The sequence below is a fragment of the Rissa tridactyla genome, unplaced genomic scaffold (assembly GCF_028500815.1).
Source record: "Rissa tridactyla isolate bRisTri1 unplaced genomic scaffold, bRisTri1.patW.cur.20221130 scaffold_29, whole genome shotgun sequence".
Taxonomy (NCBI): domain Eukaryota; kingdom Metazoa; phylum Chordata; class Aves; order Charadriiformes; family Laridae; genus Rissa; species Rissa tridactyla.
In genome coordinates this window covers 1,318,165-1,339,484 of record NW_026529507.1, presented here as the reverse complement: position 1 = coordinate 1,339,484, position 21,320 = coordinate 1,318,165, and the positions used below count along the sequence as shown (strand labels likewise).

General features: G+C 52.3%; 1 protein-coding gene across 1 annotated transcript; it reads left to right on the top strand.

The window, feature by feature from the left end:
* Nucleotides 1-6,489: 6,489 nt before the first annotated feature.
* Nucleotides 6,490-16,327, top strand: LOC128903244 (olfactory receptor 14J1-like; the record flags this gene model as incomplete). Its single annotated transcript, XM_054187256.1, has 2 exons — nt 6,490-6,951; nt 16,283-16,327. Coding segments are annotated over 2 exons (507 nt in total), but the record flags the coding sequence as incomplete, so codon positions are not given.
* Between the last annotated feature and the right edge of the window lie 4,993 nt (nt 16,328-21,320).

The window sequence follows — 21,320 nt, the reverse complement described above, 5'->3', positions numbered from 1 at the left end:
TCCTGTGAAACAAGCTGAAGTCATGACTGATGTTTCCTCCCTCAGCTGTTGGGGGGGACATTCCTTTCTGGCAGTATCATTTCCCCTATCAGAGGCAGAGTTAGGTCCAAGAACGACCTCTTCTTTTCCACCTATGAGACAGGACACCCAGACAATGAAAGGGAGGAATCTCCTGTACCCCTGCAAACCACAGTGCACATTTGAAGTGCCAGAGGTGGCCCAAGACATGTGCAGGTATCTCTAAACTTTGATGGAGCAGTTCAGAGGGACAGGGCAGCGTCTGGGGCCATCATTTTGGAGGCTCTTGGGGCATTGCTTTGGGCAGCTGAAGTGACAGCAGATGGCCACCTTTAGGACAATGAAGCCTGTTCCTGCTCACTATGTACAGGGCAGCCTACAGAGCTATTCCTCTGAGCAAATGGAGTCATTGCCATCTGAAGAGCTACGTCTCTCTCTCTTCTCCACCAGCTGTCTTTACCAGATCTCCATTGGCAGTTAGGGCTGGATTCTCACTGGCACCCCTACAATGCCCAACCTAATTCAGGGCAGCTGCCCAATTTCAAGGTTGACTCCATCCTGTGGAGCTGCCTGAGGTGCCAGGGCTCTCCAGCACAACTGCGTGCAGCCGGCAGGGACAGCACAGGACTTGCGTGAACATCATCCCCATTCAGAGCAGCCGTGTAAGAGACCCCAAGAGACCTTCTGAGGCGTTCAGTGCTTTCCTTCAAGCAACTGCAGTGAGGCAAGTGCTGTCCCATCTCAATCCAGTAGATGCAGGGAGTGCTTCTCCCACATCCCTCAGTCATCCCTTTGATGATGCAGTCAAGGAACAGAGCAATGATTTTCACAGTGTTCCTGGATCTCAGGATACCCATAGCCAAGGACACTTGCAAAAGCCCCTTGTCCTTCCTGGAGATCAGCTTCACCTGCACCACAGGCCCTCTGGGGCTGCAGAGACCCCGCAGACAGCAAAGCCCTCTCCTGCTGGGGCTGCAGAGTCCAGCCCTGCTTCTCTCTCGTCCTGAGGAGAGCAGGGATTGATCTCCTCGTTTCCCCTTTACATTGCCATCTGCCATCCCCCCCAGCATGCTCTGACGCAAACCTTTTGCCTGCACGGTACTTGGGCACTTGGTAACAGCTGGCTTTGTTGCACGCCTGAGCTTGGCCCTGGTGCCACGACTGAGGTCCAGCACATCTCTGCTCTGACACAAAGAACCTATAATGAAGGAGAGGAAGGGGACCAACTCTTATTTAACCAACCTGAGGAAGTCTTGGGCTCACCAACGACTTAACGTCTTACCGGGGACATCAATGACCCTGTGTATTGCGTTGACATGGCTAGTTTTTGGTAGGGGTGAGGGGGCTGCACAGGTGGCTTAGGAGAAAAGGGATCAAGAGGTGACTCCATGTGAGAGAGAGCGACTTTCAGCTGGCTCCAAAGGGGACATGCCACTGCCCAAAGCTGAGCCAGTAAGCAATTCTCGTGGCACCTCTGTGATAGCATATTGAAGCAAGGCTAAACAGCAGTGTGCAGTCACTGTAAGAGAGAGGAGTGAGACACATGGAGAGAAACAGCCCTGCAGACAGCAAGGCGAGTGGAGAAGGAGGGGGAGCGGGAGTGAAGCTGGGTGGGCACCTGGCAGCCAAAAGTCAGCCCAGCACCCCCTGACATTCCCAGGAGAGCACGGTGCAAATGCTCCTTTAGGTGTCTGGAGGCTCTTTGCCTCAGCTTTTTAGCACAGCTGCCAGATGGGCCAACCAAGGTGATGCTCACCTGGATCAGAAAACCTGTGTCATCCTTGTCAGCCTTGGCTCTAGTAGCAAAGAAAGAGTGGAGTCTCAGCTCCCGAGGGAGTGAGGACGAAGAGCAGAGTGCAGATTCCAGGTCTCAGGGTGGCAGACATTGGCCTGTTCTGGGAACTTTCCGTTCAGGCTGGAAGTGACCTTGCAAGATTTCTATAGACCAACATTCTACGCAAAGCAGGGTCACAGCAGAAAGTGCCTGCAGCATTTGGGTGCTGCCAGTTGTTAGGGAGTTCCCGCAAACTCCAGATCCTTTCAATGATGATGGAGAGTGGCTTTACTGTGGCATCGTCCTGCCCTCTCAGCTCCCTCGGATGCCACCCCTCCAGTCCCATAGACTGGTAAGGATTGTGTTTGCTCAAGTAACTCCTGACTCTATCCAAATTCACCACGGTTTTTTTTCCCTCCAGAGTCCTGCCTCAAGGCACAAAGGCCTGGGAGAGCTTGCTGGAGGAGACCAAGGCAAGAAGGACACAGAGAATCTCAGATTCATCTACACCTGCTGTTACTAAATTCCAGCAGTGGCCACTCATTCTCTTTGTTTCTTCTTTAACTGTTCCTGAAGCAGCAGCCTCTCCTCTTGGTGCCCTCGAACCCTTGCCTTGCAAGGGTCTACACTTGGGAAGCTCTAGCTTACCTAAAGCCATCCCCATTTCTCCTCTAGAGACCCAGTATCTGTAGTCTGCTGCGGTCTTTTCTCACTCCCCTTGGGAGCTGAGACCCCGCTATTTCATGGTCGCTACAGCCCAGGCTGACATTTTCACACCCCTGATCAGAATTCCCTCTGAATTGACTGGACTCAGCAACACCTTTGTTGGCCTACCTTGCGCCTGTGCAAAGATGTTGTCCCAAGAGACACAGAAACCTGCTGGACAGTATGCATGCTGCTGTGTTCCCCTTCCAGTGGTGTCAGGGTCATTAATGTCTCCAATAAGACCTGGGGTCATTATTCTGGAGACTTCCTTGTGTTGCTTGAATAGGCAAATGAGTGGAGATCCCAGTGTGATGTGCTTCCTGTTCCTGAACTGCTCTGCATCGACTGGATGGAGGTGGGTCAGACCCTGCCTCATTGCCCTCGTGGGATTCAGTTGCCAGCCAACAGAAACTGAATCTATGAGACATGGCATCTGGAGTGTGTGTCTCGCACCCACTCTGAAGGCGATGCCTTTCCCGTAGGTCCTGTGCAGTCCCTGCCGGCCACCTGCAGTTGTGCTGGAGAGCCCTGGCACCTCCTGTAGCACAACAGGCCTGTCCATGGCCATTGAGTAGCTGCCCTGAATTAGGTTAGGTGTGATGTGGGGATGTCCATGAGACATCTGCCATTACAGTCAGTGGGGATCTAGTATACACGGCTGATGGAGAAGATGGATGATGTCAATGGCAATGAGTACATCTGGTCCCCTGACTACCTCAGAAGGCTGCCCTGGGTTGAAAGAGTAGGGAAAAGTTCAGTTGTCCAAAATGTGGGCACGTGCTGGTGGCCAAAGGAATTCCTCATGAATCTCAAAGATGACGGCACCAGATACTGCCCTGTCTCCATGAACTGCTCCGTTAGATCTTGCAGTTACCGGCACGTATCTTGGACCACGTCTGAGACCTGAAATGTCAGTAGGTGTTTGAGTCTGAAGAGCTCACTGCTGGCCTCCATCTCCAGGAATGACGCTGGGAGCTGAGACCAGCAGCTCCCATGCAGCAGGTGCCTATTTTGTGCCCACCTGAAGAGAGGCAAGAGGAATCCCCCCTCCTGTGGGATTGTGGCAGCCCTAAGTGAGAGCTGAGTCCACTTCACACCCAGGACTACAAACCAAGGAGGAGATGCCTCAATTGACGAAGCCGACTGCCTTCACTCAGCGGGGGCAAAGGAGATCTGGCACTGTCCAGGTTTCCTGTCTCATACCAGAAGGAACAAGACCTTTCTCGTGCGCAGCTCTCTGATAGGAGAAATTACCCGGCTGGAAAGAAGCGTCTCTCCAGAGGTGCAAGAGAGACCACACAGTATTACTTCAGTCTCTTTCCCAGTAGGTTCCCCTGGAGGCACAGGGACACCTCCAGGGAGCCCCGAGGAGGCAGAGAAAGTGACGTCTCGGGCTGGTCCTCTGCGTCTGAGCTGGGCTGGGCTCCTGGCATGGAGGGAGCTCGTGGCAAGCGGGCAGCGCTGCAGAGAGACGGCTCTGCCCAGGAGCAGCTCCTCTGCAAAGGGCAGCAGGGCTGAGGGCACTGCCTGCAGGTAACGAGGGGAGATGTGTGAGGCCAGCGGATCTTAAAGGCAGCCTGGGGTGGGAGAGTGCTGAGAGCTCACTGGGAGAAATCCTCACAGCCTTTGCACAGTCTCTGGCTGCAGGGCATTGATTCTGCAGCTGCTGGAGGGATCTCCAGAAGCTGGACCAACCCCCAGCCTACGGGATCTGCAAGTACAACTCTCACAGTTTCTCTAGTTTCGAGGAGAAGGACAACGTGTGGAGCAGGGCTTCCCTGCTGCACCGTCAGAGGGACAGGGCATGCTGTGTCTCTGCTGCAGTATAATGCAGAGAGGCTCCCTGGAGCAGTCTCCTAAAGCTGGCATAGCCCATGGCTAATGTGATCTGTCAGGAAGGCTCTCAAGGCTCCGTCGGTGTTGAGAAGGATGTGCTCGAGAGCAGGGCACCCCTACCACATCACCAAAGGCACAGGGCATGTCGGCTGCCTTCTCCCAGGGACGGCTGCCGGGCTGTGAAGGTGGGTGTGCGTGCAGGGGTGCTCAGGGCTGTCCTTCAGAGCAGGGTCCCCGTGTCCCAGGGAACTGTGTGCTGGGCCAGGGACTCTGCTGCCTGCCAGGGTCAGCTCTCAGCCTGCCCGGGGAGCTCCCCCTGGCGCTGCGGGGAGAAGCTGTGGGTGGAAGGAGTGACCCCAGTCGTGTCATGGCAGGGTCCTTCTGCAGTCGTGAGGGTGCTGCATGGGTCGTGTTTCCTCCCAGCTCCAGATCACCCCCAGGACATTTGCAGAGGATCCTTTTGGAGAAGGACTTCAAGGCAGCATTTACCTGAAAGAAATGGAGCCCATGTTTTGAATTTTCCACCTTTAGTGGGATGCATGGGGAGTGGGAGAAAGGAATTTCCTTTTCCATTTAGGATGGCACCTCCCCACCACCACACATACATTCCCTGGAGACACTCCCTCGTCTCCTCTCCCACATCCTGGAGGAGAAATGTTCAAGTGTCTCCCTGTCCTGACTCTTTTTGAAGAAGAATTTTCACCTGTTCCCCTCTCACCCCTGCTGTCCTTGTTCCTTCCCTTCTTCCACTGTGGTGGGGGTTGAGGATTGAGGTGCAGCTCAGACACTGACGCTGCACGTCCTGTCATGCCTGTGTATCCAGGGAGGAAAAGCATCCAAATGCCTTTAATATTTTGGGCTCTGGGGACTGCAGTGTGTGGGGCCGAGAGTAAGCCACCCCATCTTTAGGCTAGTTGGCTCTTTCCCAGGAGTGTCCTGCTTGGCTGCACGCTGCCCTCCAGAAGGGCTCAGCTCTCCCGTGGCATCCCTGTGTCGTCTAGCAGCCCCACGGAGTAGACATGTCAGTGCCAAGGCCACGTAAATCCAGCTGGAGGGCTGAATGTAGGCAGCTGCAGTGAGCCCCCTGTGTCCCTGGCTGGGAGGGGAGAGCTGAGATCCTCCTCGGGTCCAGTGAGCTCAGGTGAGGGGCTGGGAGAACTGCGCTTGTAAATGGGACTCCTCTGCTCTCAGCAGTGTCCAGGTTCTTCTCAGGGGAATGTCTGCTTGGGATCATCCTCCAGCTCAAAGGGCAGCAGCACAGGGCAGCTGAGAGCAATTCCGATGGACAAACTCGCTGTCCTCGCTCTGCACTGAGGGACAGTCCCCTTGGCTCGCAGGACCCACAAGGTTTCACTTGCAGCACAGCAGAAATGCCAGGGATTTCTGCCTTAAAAACACTCCTCAGGTGTGGTGGGGAAACTACAACAGAACAACACCAACAACAAGGTGCCCTGAGCTCTGCCCTGCAGTCGGGTGACAATGCTGAAAAGCCCTTCGATGCCAGGAGTGGATTTAATCTAAGATCACCCCGTGTTCCTTTTTACCCATGGCTGTAGGGCAGGACTGAATCCTGCAGAGATCTCAGCTCTCCAGTGGACTATCAGCCAGCACCAACCAGAGTGTACAAAAAGGACCTGCAAAAGGTCTTCCTGAAAGGCGAGAGCCAGTTTGGTGGGTTTCTAAGACCAATTGAATACTTTAGTTTGAGAGAAATCTTCCCTAACTTCTCACTGCTTTTCTTTCCATTCACAGGTCTCCAAGCCCAGGGGAAGAAAATGTCGAATGGCAGCTCCATCACCCAGTTCCTCCTCCTGGCATTCGCAGACACACGGGAGCTGCAGCTCTTCCACTTCTGGACCTTCCTGGGCATCTACCTGGCTGCCCTCCTGGCCAATGGCCTCATCATCACCACCATCGCCTGTGACCACCGTCTCCACACCCCCATGTACTTCTTCCTCCTCAACCTCTCCCTCCTTGACCTGGGCTCCATCTCCACCACTCTTCCCAAAGCCATGGCCAATTCCCTCTGGGACACCAGGGACATCTCCTATGCAGGATGTGCTGCACAGCTCTTGTTCTTCGTCTTCTTTCTTGCAGCAGAGTATTGTCTTCTCACCATTATGGCCTATGACCGCTACGTTGCCATCTGCAAACCCCTGCACTACGGGACCCTCCTGGGCAGCAGAGCTTGTGTCCACATGGCAGCAGCTGCCTGGGGCAGTGGGTTTCTCAATGCTCTCCTGCACATGGCCAATACATTTTCCCTACCCCTCTGCCAGGGCAATGCCCTGGACCAGTTCTTCTGTGAAATCCCCCAGATCCTCAAGCTCTCCTGCTCACACTCCTACCTCAGGGAAGTTGGGCTTCTTGTGGTCAGTGCCTGTTTAACCTTCGGGTGCTTTGTGTTCATCGTGCTGTCCTATGTGCAGATCTTCAGGGCCGTGCTGAGGATCCCCTCTGAGCAGGGACGGCACAAAGCCTTTTCCACGTGCCTCCCTCACCTGGCCGTCGTCTCCCTGTTTGTCAGCACTGCCATGTTTGCCTACCTGAAGCCCCCCTCCATCTCCTCCCCAGTTCTCGACCTGGTGGTGGCTGTGCTGTACTCAGTGTTGCCTCCAGCACTGAACCCCCTCATCTACAGCATGAGGAACCAGGAGCTCAAGGAGGCCATTAGGTATCTGATTTCATGGATTTTTTTCAAGAGGGAGAAATGTTCCACCTCTCTCCACAAATGACTCCCGCACTATTTGATTCCATCTGCTTTTTTGTGTGTTTTGTTATTGGCTTTGTGTTTTTAATGATTACATTTCTCATCATTGCTGTTGATATTGTCATTTATGGTTTTTATGCTCCTACACAAAGGTTTCACTTGTGTCACTACACCTGAGACATTTACGTCTTAGTTTCACCTGGTTCCCTTCTAAAAATGTATTTCACAGTGGCTCAGAGCTGGCCTCTTTCACAGAGTCTCTGTTAACAATCAAGATCTCCCTGGTGCAGTGCTTTAATGCTGGGGTCTTTCTCCAAACATGCCTGAGGAAATTCACCCCTGAAGGTCTTCTTCCTCCTCCATGTGTCCAGGAATAAAAAGCTGACTGTCCGTTTGTAACATTTTAGAGATATTGGACTGGATTTAGGAGTCACCAGTCGGTGTCTGGTGAGAGGTAAGATCGTGGGTTTAACTGAGGGACGTACCCCAGCCCTTCACACAGATGACATAAAGGCCACCCATCCTGTGGGAGGGGAATCTGGAGCTGTCTGGAGAGGCTGGTGTTTCTCCAGGGACAGCATGTTCCTGGGGTTGTGCTGGGATGGCAGAGGTCAGAAGGATGGGGTCTGGGGCCTCAAGCAGAGGCCATGTGCAGACCTCCTCTGGGCACTCTCCCGTTCCTCCCCACCTGTCTACAGCAGGAATTCCCACAGAGGGACAGACATGTCCAGGTGTGGCCACACCACGGCTCACTGAAAGGGCATGAAAAGTCAAGCTGTCTGGGTAGCCCTCTCCTCCTAATCCATCCCTGTGTGCAGCTGGCCTCGTTCATGGTCAGCATGCGCCACTGCCTCATGTGGTGTCCCTCATAATGCGTGGGCCCTTCTCCTCAAGGTCACTGCTCATCCTGTCACGTCCCACCTGGCACTGTAATACGGTGTTTTTCTTCCCCCTGATGCAGGACTGGCCACTTCTCTTTGTAAAACTTAAGCAGTTTCTTCTGGCTGACTCCCAGAATTTCCCAAGGTCCCCCTGGACTGAAGATCCATTTTGTTCGTTCTTCATGTTTGCGTGCAGGCAGCTCACCATGGTTGTGGTGATGCATCAGCACAAGATAACAGCACGAGGAGTTGCAGGGCACTACAGGGAATTAAAGACATTCCTAATTTTGTACTGTCCAGCAGAGGAATTGTCACGACAGCTATGTTAGAAACATCTTTGTGCCCCGTAGAGAGGGCACAAAGCAAGCAAATGTAGGGCCTGTGGGGAAAGAGAAGCTGGGCTGTTTGTAGAGGAATCTACGACAATGGTTAAAGAAAAGAACTTGGGAAGGGGAAAGAGGAAAAAGGAAAACCGAAAGTTCAACTCCAGCACAGAACCACGGAACCCTGGAGGCTGGAAGGCAGCCAGCTTCCACCTTCTCTGTGCTTCCTCTTCAGGCTTGATGTTACTCAGAGCTCTTTTCTCATGCATGCCAGCCTCCTGACACCTTGGCATGACTTCCTGCATGTTGGCATGGACCATTCTGGATGACGAAGAGGTGATCCTTGACCACCAAAAAGCTCTCTGCAGGACCCACCTGGCCACAGACATCCTCTGATCCAAGGTTATCAAAATCTACCTCCCTAACTGTTATGCCCATCAGTCTTTATCGTATGAAAAGGAATTGACTTTCTTAAGATATATATCTAGCTAGCTCCCATTGTGTACTGATTTATCGTGCTTGGGTAAGTGAGTTAAAGGAGGTCAGCTCATCACAAGGAGCAGAAGAACAGCCCTGCCCTCAAAATAAGGACTTCTCAGAATCATTCAGCTGTCCATGAAGGATAAAAGATACCCCTGGAGAACCGAGATAATGCCAGTATCCTCGTCCCTCTTACACACCTTTGAAACTCTCCCAGTGTCCAGCATCACAGACAAGTAATTAGCAATAGACCAACTCCGGGGACGTCTGGATCAATAGACAAGCCGCGAGAAGGCTGATGGCTGATGGAGCTGCAGAGATATAGCTACTTTGTGCAGTTTTACTGTGATTAGGAATTGGTACTCCGTGTGTGTGTTAGTTAGTCATTAGTCAAATAATAAGGTACCTGAATGCTTGAATGGCATAAGAACCCTGTGTTTAACCGCATTTGAGGTACCCCAATTGAGCTCGGACACCTCATGCGCATGACTAAATATTTACGCATGCACCTCTGTACTTTGTGTCCTAGCCTCTCTGCTCGGTCAGCACGGGCCACTTGCAAATTTTCATAACACAAGTGACTGATTGCCACTGCAGTGGGGCAAGGTCTCTCCCTTCTCCATGCAGTAGATGTGAGGCAGTTTAGAACACAAGACACATCACACCAGGGTCTCCACTCATGTGTTGCACTCTCAAAGTGCTGTTTTTTCTCTTGCCCAACATTTACTCGCCCTCTTCATAATACAGTCAAGGAACAGGCAAAAAAATCTCGTGGGGGACCTGTCAGCAGCACCTTGTCATTCATGGAGATCACCTTCACCTTTGTCAAAGGCCCTTGAGGGCTGCAGAGACACCACTGACAAAAACCCTCTTTCTTGCCAGGGCCGCCCTTCCCAGCCCTGTTTCTCTCTGTTCTTGCAGACAGCAGGCTTTGCTCACCATCAACATCCAATTTCAGCTTCAAGCTTCCAGGTGCCGTCCACTTGACCGTGTCTCTGCCGTGAAGCAAAGCCTTTGCACACAGAAGGTCTTCAATGCTTGGTACCAGGTTTCCTTTAAGAGACGTCCGAGCTTGGCCTGGAGCTACACCTGAGGTGCCACAGCCCAGATGTGCACCAAAACTCTCAGCCAGGGGAAGAGACAAGTTGAGAGAGAGCCTGTGCTTTTTGACTTTGACAGAGGAACTGCCAAGGCGTGGTGGGACAAGGCACACAGCTTGGGGTGCTGCAATGGATGGCTACAGGCTTTTCAGGAGAGACAGGCTGGAAGGATCAGGAGTGGGGTTTCCTGAAAGTGAAGCCGTTAACTGGATGTATGGCGCAACTCCTTGGGGCAGGTGAAGAGTTTGGTGAGCCTTTGTGGGGGAGGGTGAGAGGAGAGGCCAGTAGAAGTGTCCTGTCATGGTGGGAGATAAGGAACCCACAGTCAGGATGAGGAAGAGGGTATAGTCTTTCTGAAGGATCCCAGGGAAGCGTCTGGCTGTACGAGCCTGGGTCTCGCTGGGGACTGCCATGATACTGGCAGCTTCTGAAAGAGGAGCACAGCAGCACGTACAGTCCAGGTGGTTTCTGGAGTGTCTTAGGACAACGTCTTAGCACAGCTGCCAGATGGGCCAACAAAAATAATGCCAACCTTGATGTGATACCTGCAATGCAGGAAGAGCTGGTCAGAGACGTGAAGATTGGCTGTCGTGACCCTGAAGTAGTGGGGTCCCAGCACTCCAGGGCAGTGAGGAAGCAGAACAGAAGACTGCAGACGCTGGACCTCAGAGGTCCTTTTGCCTTTGGCCTTGCCAGGGTTCTCACCTGGGAAATAGTGGCGTCTCCCCATGGGGAAGCTCCATAGGAAAAGGAAGCATATGAGAGGGCGATGAAGAATTAAAGGAGGAATTTAGAAATAAGGGAGGTTTTAGAAAAGCCAGAGCTCCCCTGGACTTCAAGGGCACAAGGATGTGGAGTTACAGAACAGTTAATGAAGTTGAAGTAAATGTAAATTATTGACCACCACAGAAGTGCGTCACCAGTGTTGAGTAGAGAGGAAGGATCGCTTCCCGCGACCTGCTGGCACCGCTCTTCCTAACGCACCCAGGAGGCTGTCGGCCTGCTTTGCTGCAAGGGCACACTGCTGGCTCTCGGTCAGCTGCTTGTCTCTCAGAACACAAAGGTCCTTCTATGCCAAAGTGTTGAGAAGCTCTCAGTCACTCAGCCCCCAGCTTACACTGGTGCAGGGGACTATCTCTCCCTGGGTCCAGGGCTTGCTTTTCCCTTTGCTGAACTTCATGAGGCTCTTCTCTGTCCAGTTTTGGGCATGCCAATAATTTTCATCGTCTGCCTGAATCACAAGATATCAACACCATGGACATTTTCAACTAGTGGAAATGTTGTTTTTTCACGTAAAAAACAGTGCTAGCTTTGGGTGCCGTGACCGTGAAATAGTGGGGTCTCACCTCCCAAGGAGAAGGAGAATAGAAGAATGCAGATGACAGACCTCAGAGGAGCAGACTTTGGCCTAGTCTTCTGACTTTTTTGTGGGGAGCCCGTGTGAGCAGCACAGAAGGGCAGCAGAGGGTCTGCAGTACAGTGGTCTGCAAGGACAGCGTCTTTCAAGTGCGAGAGTGTGGTCATACCCATTGTCAGGACAACAAGCAGAGCTACCAGAAGAAGAGCTGGGGGAAACAAGACACTCATGGGGAAGCCCCAGAGAAAAAAGGAAGCATGAAGAGGTGGATGCCAGGATGAAAACAAAGGAGGAATTGAGGAATATGGTTGGTTTTAGAAAAGCCAAAGCTCCCATAGACTTGACACTTGCAAGGGATTTGAAGGGCACAACAATGAGCAGTTACTCCTTCAGGAACACCTAAAGAATAAACAAAGATAATGTGTGGTCACGGCTGAATTTGCAGAGAGTAGGTGTGGATAGGTACCAGGTACTCTTGGCCTGCGTCTTCACCAGCAAGGTCTCCCAGGTCTGTGTGCTTAAGAGGCAGAACCCCATGCGAAATCCAGCAGTGGATGCAGATCAAGTCAGGGGCTACATGGGTTAGGTCAACCTTTGGTCGTCCATTGGACCAGACAGGATGAATCCAAGGATGTTGAGAGACCAGGCTGATGTCAGAGCAGGGCTGCTCTGATCCATTTTGGATCATTTTGCGTGGCTGGGCAGCAGCTCTGTGGAAATGGCCCTGGGGCTCCTTGAGTTTTATCAGGCCAAACAAGAGCCAGCAGCAAAGGCGGCCAACAGCATCTGAGGCTGTATGAGCAGGAGCACAGCCAGGAGAAGTGATTGTCCTGCTCTGCTCAGCACCTTTTACACCACACCCTGACCAGTGACAGTGAGACAATGGCAAACAGGAGCCAGCTCACTGGAGGGCCACTAAGGTGGTAGCCCTTCCGTTGTCCTTCAAGTGTTTGTGTGATTTCCCTAACAACAGCAGCATATACCACAACAAAAAAACATTAAAGCAACAACATCATTGATCGGCCTAAATATCAATACCTGCCCTGGAGCAGTCTACATCTGTGGTAGCCCCTCTGGGCAATGACAATGGAATCAAAGAATCAGCATCGCAGAACAGTAGGGGTTGGAAGGTTTGAAGAGGTAAGGTCTGTTCAGAGGATGTTTAGACTTCTGTGACACTGACTGTGAAAACATTCATGAGAGGCCTTTACCCTATTTACAGCCACTAACCTGAAGCCCTACCACCACCTCTAAGTGAAGGTAGTAGGGTAGCAAACACCGAGGGAAATGGGCAAGACAAATTGTAGCAGGGCTGAGTAGAGAGGAAGGATCACCTCCACCGACCTGCTGGCAGTGCTCTTCCTAGTGCAGCCCAGAAAGCCATTGGCCACCTTGCTGCAGAGGTGCAAAGCCTGGAGAAGAGAAGGCTTTGGGGAGACCTAATATCAGCCTTCCCACATCTTCTTGGCTGTCACCATGACAAAGGCTCTTCACTGTTGTGTGTGATGGGAGCATGAGGGCCAATGGCATCAGCTGAAACAAATGAGTAAAACTTTATCCCTGTCAAGACAGTCAAACACTGGAGGAGATTTCCCAGAGAGCTTGTGTCATCTCCATCCTTGGAGCTTTTCAAGCCCAAAATGAAGGAAGCCCTGAGATACCTGGTCTGACCCCATAGCTGACCCTGCTGTGGGCAGGAGGGTGGTCTAGAGATCTCCTCAGCTTCCTTCCAGCATGAATGATTCTGCGTTTCAATCCACCATCTTTCCTTCATGAGGGGAGGGAAATCAGTCAGGTTCCTGGTGACCGTGGAAGTCAACCAGAAAGTGTGGTCAGACGATCAGGGACTTTCTTGTCGCACTCCAGGCATGGTTGCTCAGATGCAGGGCTGCTTGGCAGGTCCCCCCAAACAGCCCTGATCCTTTCCATTGTTTCACCGTTTCTTTTTCCCTCTTTCCCCACTCAAAAGTTTTTCCCCTTGACCATCCCTGTACCCTCCCATGCAAATAGCCCACCTCTGTTTACCCTTTCCTCCATGGTCCTAGTTTGGCTTCCTTTGTACTTTCATTTGGTGTTTCCGAGCTTCTCACCATGGGAATGTGTACCTTGGTGAACAATGGCATTGATCAAGTGCCTCCTTTGATTATCTGTAGTGTCCTGCGATTCCTCATGCTGTTATCTTGTCAGAGGCAGCACATGTCAGGGAGAGCCATCTGCAGGCACACATGAACGACTGGCCCAATGGAGCTTCATTCCTGGGGGACCCTGATAAACTCTGGGACTCAGCAAATGGAAAACTCACACAGTTTTACAAGCAGAAGTGGCCAGGCCTTTCCTGGGGGCAGGATCACCCCAGAGATGAGGGCATGCTGGGACCTGACTGGCCGAGGACTGACCCAGAGGAGAAGGTCCTGGGCATTACGAGGGATGCAACTTTAGCCAGTGGTACATGCGGACCGTGAACTGGACTAGCTGCACACAGGGCTGCATTAGGGGGCACACGGCCACCCAGACAAGGCACTTATCATCCCCCTTGACCCAGCACTGTTGTGGACACATCTGGTCTAGTGTGTCTGTGTGTGAGGCTCTCTGTTCTGAAGGAAGGAGGAGGAAGTGGAGAAGCTCCAAAGGACATTGGCCAGGATGGCGTTTGAGGCCTTTGTGGAGAAGCTGAGGGAGCTGGGCTTCTGTACCTTTTGAAGTGGAGGCCCAGGGCTCTCTAGGAGTAGCCTGCACCTGCTTGAAGGGTGGCTTCAGAGGCGGTGGAGCTTTTCTTGGTAGTAGGAAGAGAAGGAAACCTCAAGAAACTGCAGCTTGGAAGGTTTGGACTGCATGTGAGGAAAAAGAAATCTCACCCAAAGGGTTGCACTGTGGTGCAAGAGGTCACCCAGAGGGAGTCTGTATTAGCCCATGGCTTTGTGTTTCAAGGAACAGCCGGTGAGAGTGGAGAGACATCAGAAAAGATATGGAAATGCCGGGGCGAGAGCGATGTGGGAAAGCACGATGGGTGCCTGCAGCCTACAAGGAAAGAGGCACAGGCATGGGACAGTGATGGTCACTCTGCAGTAGAGGTGGCCTAGGGCTCTGGCCAGGCTAAAAAGCCCAACAGTACCAAGGTCTTTGTCCCCTTGGCTATGGCAGTTGCCTCTGCCACCAAGGCCTACCAGAAGAAACTTTATTTTGAGGCTCTGGACTTGGTTTCTGCTTCACGGTTGCATGGGGAAGGAGGGAGGTGTTGCACAGTCTCCCTACCCTTGGCCTTGCTCACCCTCACACCCCACTGCCCCCAGGAAGAGCCCTGAGCCACACCTGAGGGGCAGGATCTGCCTTCCCAGGGCCTGAGGGTCAGGTTTGGCCCTTCTGCTTCATCAAACAAAGCAACAGCTTTACAGCCACCTGCACTGTGCCTTTGCCTTCCTGCAATCACAGCCTCCAGCTATCTCCTCTAACAAGTCCATGGGGAGACTTTGTCAGTAGTGGCCCTCAGTGGGGCCCATTAATGCTTCCAGGTACTTTGAGTTTTGCCTCTGACTTCTTGAGCAGTGTTTTCAATCTTCTCTCAGTATCTGAGGTTCGTGGACTCAGAGCTAAATACACCATGGGGCTCATTGAAGTACAGAAAGCCCTAAAGACCTATTTCTCTTCCTTCAATTTCCTTCAAGTCTTCAAGACTTCTACAGCTAATTGGAGTTCTTTCATAGTGTAGTTAAGAAGGAAGATTTCAATCAGAACCTAATAAATTATTTTTTTTTTAGTTTAAAGGGTTTCTTTTATTTTACTTTTCAGTCTATTGAAAAGGTGATAGAAGTCTTCTGCAACTGATATTGATCCAGAGGGTCTCCTCAGGAGGTCTGGATGGCTAGGAAAAGCAGTCCCTTGAGGTCTGACACTGTGTGGACATCCTTGCTCCTCACCCCCACCCCAACCCCACTATTTCTGTCATTGCCCAGTTGGGATTTACATCATTTTCCTTCCATCAGACTTTGCCGCCGATCTCTGCAGCTGGATGTTACAGCTCCATTGCACCAGCTCCCTCTGGCTCTCCTTAGAGACCTGGCTGCACCCAGGCACAGAAGGGTTTCTCCTCTTTGCAAGCAAAGAAAAGTAAAGCCTGATCATGTCGGATCGTGTTTGATAAACAATAAAACACCCTCTGCGGCCATATGCTAAGTACATGCTGCCTCTAATGAGGTTGCTTTTCTGCAAGGGGTAATCTTATGAGAAATGCTTTAGATAGGTAGGTACAGAAAGGTTGATATAAACATAGTTAAAGAGTTGGCTACAGGAGATAATTAGACTACTGAAAGACGGGGAGACCTTTAACCATGTGAAGCTCAAAGCAGCAGCTGGATGGGTGACAGGAACCTGAATGAAGAAAGAGTAAGGGAAGGAGAAAACGGGAATATAATAGAAAAGGCCCCTGTCTAGACAGTCTGCACCTGGAAAGATGACTTTAGAAATGGTCATTGTATTTGGACAGGTGAAAATGTATGAAAGATTAGAGAAATTATGTACGTAGGATTACAGGCAAAATAGTGGTAGTGAAGTTACAGAACAAGATTGACATTTCTTTGGGATATCCCTTTTGAAAAGTCATTGGGTTAGCAGAGGTCTCTTGTGAGAGAGGACAAGCAAGTGTTGCACCCAGCTTTGAATGAGGCCAAAAATGCAATTCAGGGAACAACTCACTGGCTGTACAAGCTCACGTTGGTGAGGAGTGTGCCACCAGTTAGTGTCCTCTTGGGTGACATTTCTTGGCACCAAAAAGAAAAAATTGTCTTCAAATGCAGTCAGCATGGACTTACTGAGGGTACGTACTGGGACATACTGGGGCATTGTGGGGCAGCACAGGGATGCTGGCTCCTGGGCCCTGTTCGGTTTAGCACCTGTGTCCGTGACCCAGAGAAGGCAACTCTCAGCATGTTTAACAAGAACAAATGGTGCATTCTACACCTGGGATGAAATAATGGTGGCCACAAGTATAGGCTGGAAGAGGAGTGGCTGGAAAGCAGCCCTGCAGAAAGGGATCTGGGGGCGCTGGTTGGCAGCTGGTTGACAGCTGGTTGACAGCTCCATTTACCACTCATGTGTCCTAAAGACACCAGTTGAGGAAGCATATCTTGGGAAGAGGAGGACCTCCTAGAGGCACCTCTCTGCTCTTTGAGGTCTAAGTGCTTGTCAAAGGCCCCAGGAGGAGTTCATGTGGTGCCCACATTTATATTGCAGATGGTTGGTCTGCAATGGACAGGGAATGAGACAGAGATGCGACCAGGAATGATATGGAAGGGGAGATTCAGTGCACTGGGTGTGGCTGGGGTGGAGATAATCCCCATGGATAAAGCCTTGAGCAATGCGCATGGCTGAGCAGAGACCTGCTGGTCAAACTAAAGGGCAAGAAGGAAATGCACAGGCAGTGGAAGCAGGGACAGGTATCCTGGGAAGAGCGTAGGGATGGGGTCAGGAAGGCCAAGGCGCAGCTGGAGATGAATTTGGCAAGGGAGGCAAGGAATAATAAGAAGGGCTTCTATAGATACGTCAGCCAGAAAAGGAAGGTCAAAGGAAGCGTACCCCTCCTGATGAGCAAGACTGGCAAACTGGTAACAATGGTCGAGGAGAAGGCCGAGGTACTCAACAACAGTTTTGCCTCAGTCTTCCCTGGCAACCTCTCTTCCCACACCTCTCGAGTGGATGGACCTCAAGGTAGGGACTTGAGGGGCCAAGTCCCCCCCACTGTGGCAAAGGATCAGGTTTGTGACCACCTGAGGAACCTGAGCATGCAGGAGTCTATGGGGGCTGACAAGATGCATCCCAGAGTCCTGAGGGAACTGGCTGATGGAGTTGCCAAGCCGCTCTCCATGATATCTGAAAAGCTGTGGCAGTCAGGTGAAGTCCCCAGGGACTGGAAAAAGGCAAACATTGCACCCATTTTTAAAACGGGTAGGAAGGAGGACCTGTACTTGGGGAGCTGTGATGTTTGCAATCACAGCAATGGAGCTGTGATGCTTGCACAAGAGACTGCAACTCCTACAGCGTTACAACGGGAAACCAGTAGGTCTGTGAGGAACCTGAAAAAGTGCCTTTACCCATTCCTTTCTCTACAGAAAGCATCATCATTTCTGTGATCTCGGCATCTATCTCACCTGCTTCTTAGGACTTTCTCACACAGAGATGCTCCTGGGCAGTGCCCTGCTGCCAGGAGGTGTCTGCAGGGCAGAGCTGAGCACCCAGCGGGTGGGATGGGCTCTGTGAACACGGACAGGGAGGAAACAGGCACAGAGCAGCAGCTCCAAGCAGCAGAGACGTGGCATACTTTTTGCCGGACGCCCCATCTTCAGGGCATACAGAAGTGCACAGCTGGTCCAAGGGAGGGGAGTTTAGAGATCTGCACTTTGAAAGTGGATTCCTCTGCTCCCAGCAGTACCCAGTTTCCTTTCAGAAGAACAGCTGAGTGTGATCATCCTGCAGCTGTGAGAGACCAGGGCACCTGGGAGCAAGGCTGATGGGCAGACCAGCTGTCCTCACTCAGCACTAATGGTCTGTCCCTTTGCATCCCAGGACTCTCAGGATAGAAATGTCAAGGATGTCTTCCTTCAGAAAACACTCCTCAGAGGTGAGGGGGACAACAGGAGTAAAATAAACAACAGAAGATCCGTACAGCTCTGCTCTGCAGTAGGGTGAATTTGGAGAGTCAATGCCAAAATCTCTTTGATCGCAGGAGCAGATTTAAGCAGAGATCGATCCTGGTTCCCATTTTCCTGTTGGTGCACAGCGAGACTGACTCCTCCGGAGCAGACAGACAAGTCTCCTGATGCCCGTTGCACGCTCAGCCTGTACAATGCAGAGCTCAAGCTGAGGAGCAGAAGCAAGTACTTCCTGGCAGGACGAAGGCCACGCCGGGGGGTTCTGTGAAAAATGGCATAGGATTTACTCAGAGGCATCAGTCTTCACTTCTCACTACCTTTTCCTTAAAAATCAGGCCCCCATAGCCAGAGGGAGAAAATGTCCAACAGCAGCTCCATCACCCAGTTCCTCCTCCTGGCATTCGCAGACACACGGGAGCTGCAGCTCTTGCACTTCGGGCTCTTCCTGGGCATCTACCTGGCTGCCCTCCTGGCCAACGGCCTCATCATCACCACCATCGCCTGTGACCACCGCCTCCACACCCCCATGTACTTCTTCCTCCTCAACCTCTCCCTCCTCGACCTGGGCTGCATCTCCACCACTGTCCCCAAATCTATGGCCAATTCCCTGTGGGGCACCAGGGACATCTCCTACACAGGATGTGTGGCTCTGGACCAGTTCTTCTGTGAAATCCCCCAGATCCTCAAGCTCTCCTACTCACACTCCTACCTCAGGGAAGTTGTGGTCCTTGTGGTTAGTGTCTCTTTAGTATTTGTTTGCTTTGTTTTCATCGTGCTGTCCTATGTGCAGATCTTCAGGGCCGTGCTAAGGATCCCCTCTGAGCAGGGAAGGCACAAAGCCTTTTCCACGTGCCTCCCTCACCTGGCCGTGGTCTCCCTGCTTGTCAGCGCTGGAATATTTGCCTACCTGAAGCCCCCCTCCATCTCTTCCCCAGTTCTCGACCTGGTGGTGGCTGTGCTGTACTCATTGGTGCCTCCAGTACTGAACCCCCTCATCTACAGCATGAGGAACCAGGAGCTCAAGGATGCCCTGTGGAAGCTGATTCTACCAGTGTGCTTCAGCAGCATTGAGTCTCCCCTCTCTGTTTACAAGTGACCTCATATTTATCTTGTGCTTATTGTATCAGTCATACAGCTGTCTCAACACAAATATTTGCTTTCTCACATTTCTTCAGAGGGTGAACCCAGTCTGTCTCACCCAGAGACCTTCTGCAATTAGTCTGTCACCATGGTAATGCTGGCCTGCCTTTTGGTATCTCTGTAATAAAAGGGAGTTTCCTGATTGCTATGGGTGAAAATAGGCCTTTTCTTCCCAAACTGGAGTGCAGAACACACTCGGGGAACTGAAGGCTGAAAGGCCTTGATGATGTGCTTGGGTGCTGAATGGACTTGGGGGATGGATGGGGGCACCCCTCATGTCTCATCATGATGAGAAGTCATGACATGAGATGTCAAAACTGGCTCATAAGTCATGACTGACTCACCCCAGAATTCCCTCTCGATTGCCGGTACATCACCATTCAGGGACGGAGCACCAGCCACGTCCCTTGCCTTTGGGGATTCACAAAGTCCAAGCCTGATGGTGAAGTCGGCACTCACAGGAGTGATGGGTGGCCCCATTGAGGCCATCGCTCCTCTTCAGGAACAGCAGGGAAATCTCTGGATGACGAAGGATGCCAGGACATGCTCCAGAAAGAGAAGATCAGTGCTAATCCTGACACCTGAGTGCAAAGAAATAGTTGCACCTCAACAAAATAAATTACAAAAAATCCCAAACTAAACCCAGAGAACAGCATCCGCCACCAGCACCGTTTCAGTGGTAGTTCCAACCGCTGCAGAGCTGCAGCTGACGGCCCTGCTGTCCCTGTCGCAGGACTCCAACTGACAGCAGTTACCAAGGCCCTTTGGGAAGACTGCACTGGGTGTCACCTTCTCTGAAGAGGACCTGCTGCTTCCCTCTGGCTGCCATTAGCAGCAGAGCCCTCTGGTTCTCCACCCCACACTTTGCCCCCTTGGACACAGGAGGGACCGGCTTTCAGCCGCTGCCTTAACAGCTGCCTTCGCTGTACTCCTTTTCTGTCTCTCTTCCTACCGCATCCGTCAGGATGGGCTTCTTCTCATTCCAGACGGAGCCCAAAGCCTCAGAGTACACTGCCACCCCCTACTTACCCACCCTAGGATGTGTTGAAGAAATAACAATTAGCAAATAGGAACTCTACCCACAGTGCGTATCTGGCCAGCCTATAAAGCTGTAACAGCTCATCCTAAAGCTCCGAAGGCATAGACCAGCCATCACTTTGATCCCATATTTACCTCCTGTATGATCTGTCCTGAAGGTCAAATCATCATTACCTTCAGAAGAGGATGGAAGGTGAGGAGAAGTGGGCAGTAAACGATGAATGGTTGGGAAAAAGCAGCCAAGCAAGTGGCAAAGGAAGGAGCCGAGTGTTCCCAGGGCCAGCTCAGCCCAAGGAGCTTTGACTGACGCGCTCTTGAGGATGCCAAGCCCTGGCCAGGTGAGCTCACAAGCAGTGGGTGGGTGCCGCATCACTGCCCCTTTGTGACAGGGGCCACCCCCACATGCACGGGGACACACTGTGGCCCCTCAGCAACCACAGCTGGGGCACCTCCTGCAGCCACCAGCCGGCAGCTGTTGGGCTGCCCCAGGCACTGCTGGCCAAGGGCTGCTCATCTGCCCACAGAGCTCCCGCCTCTGCCTGGAGCCGCACCAGCCCCCGGCATAAAAACCTGCCCAGGGCTGTCAGCGAGCCCCTTCACAGCTTTGGCCGGCACAGTCGGGGGGCTGAGGACTTCTTTTCCACTCTTCCCAGGTACAGCACTGCGTCTGTGAGACTCCTGCAGCAAAGCACTTGGTGTCTTATAAGTTCGTTTCCAATGAATTTTATTTACCCCCAAAGATACAGCCACAGACTGACTCTGAACTAGTGCTACCAAAGAACCCCCTTGAGCAACTGCGCTGGGTGGACCTTGGGTGGCTGCCAGGCCCCCACCCAGCTGCTCTCCCACCCTGCTGCTCCAATAGCCATTTGTGGGTGGCTTTTTAGCATCTCATTTTACCCCACGACCTGCCTGGAGGGCAATAAGTGTTGCTTCTGCCCCAACGAGGCAGCTGGTTGCTATTCCTGCCCACCTTGAGCTCGCCAGTTGGGCCCCTGCACCGCCTGCGTCCTCTAGTTTTCCCCACTCTTGCTCGGGGCACTGAGTTCCTCCTGCTCAGCTCAGGACAGGGAGTTTGCCTCCTGCCCCACTTGGGGCATTCCGTTTTGTCCCTGTCCTGCTCAGGGCATCTCGTTGTGCCCCAGCCCAGGCCCCCACCCCACTCGGAGGGGCCATTATTGTCCTGGCCACAGCGAGACCACCGGGGCTCCAGCACCATTTCCCTGGGATCAGCCGTTGGCCAAGTGCTGCCCTGAATTGTCACATCACAACCACGCTTTTGCTTCCCAGCCTCCTCTAGCACCGCTCCTCCAGCTG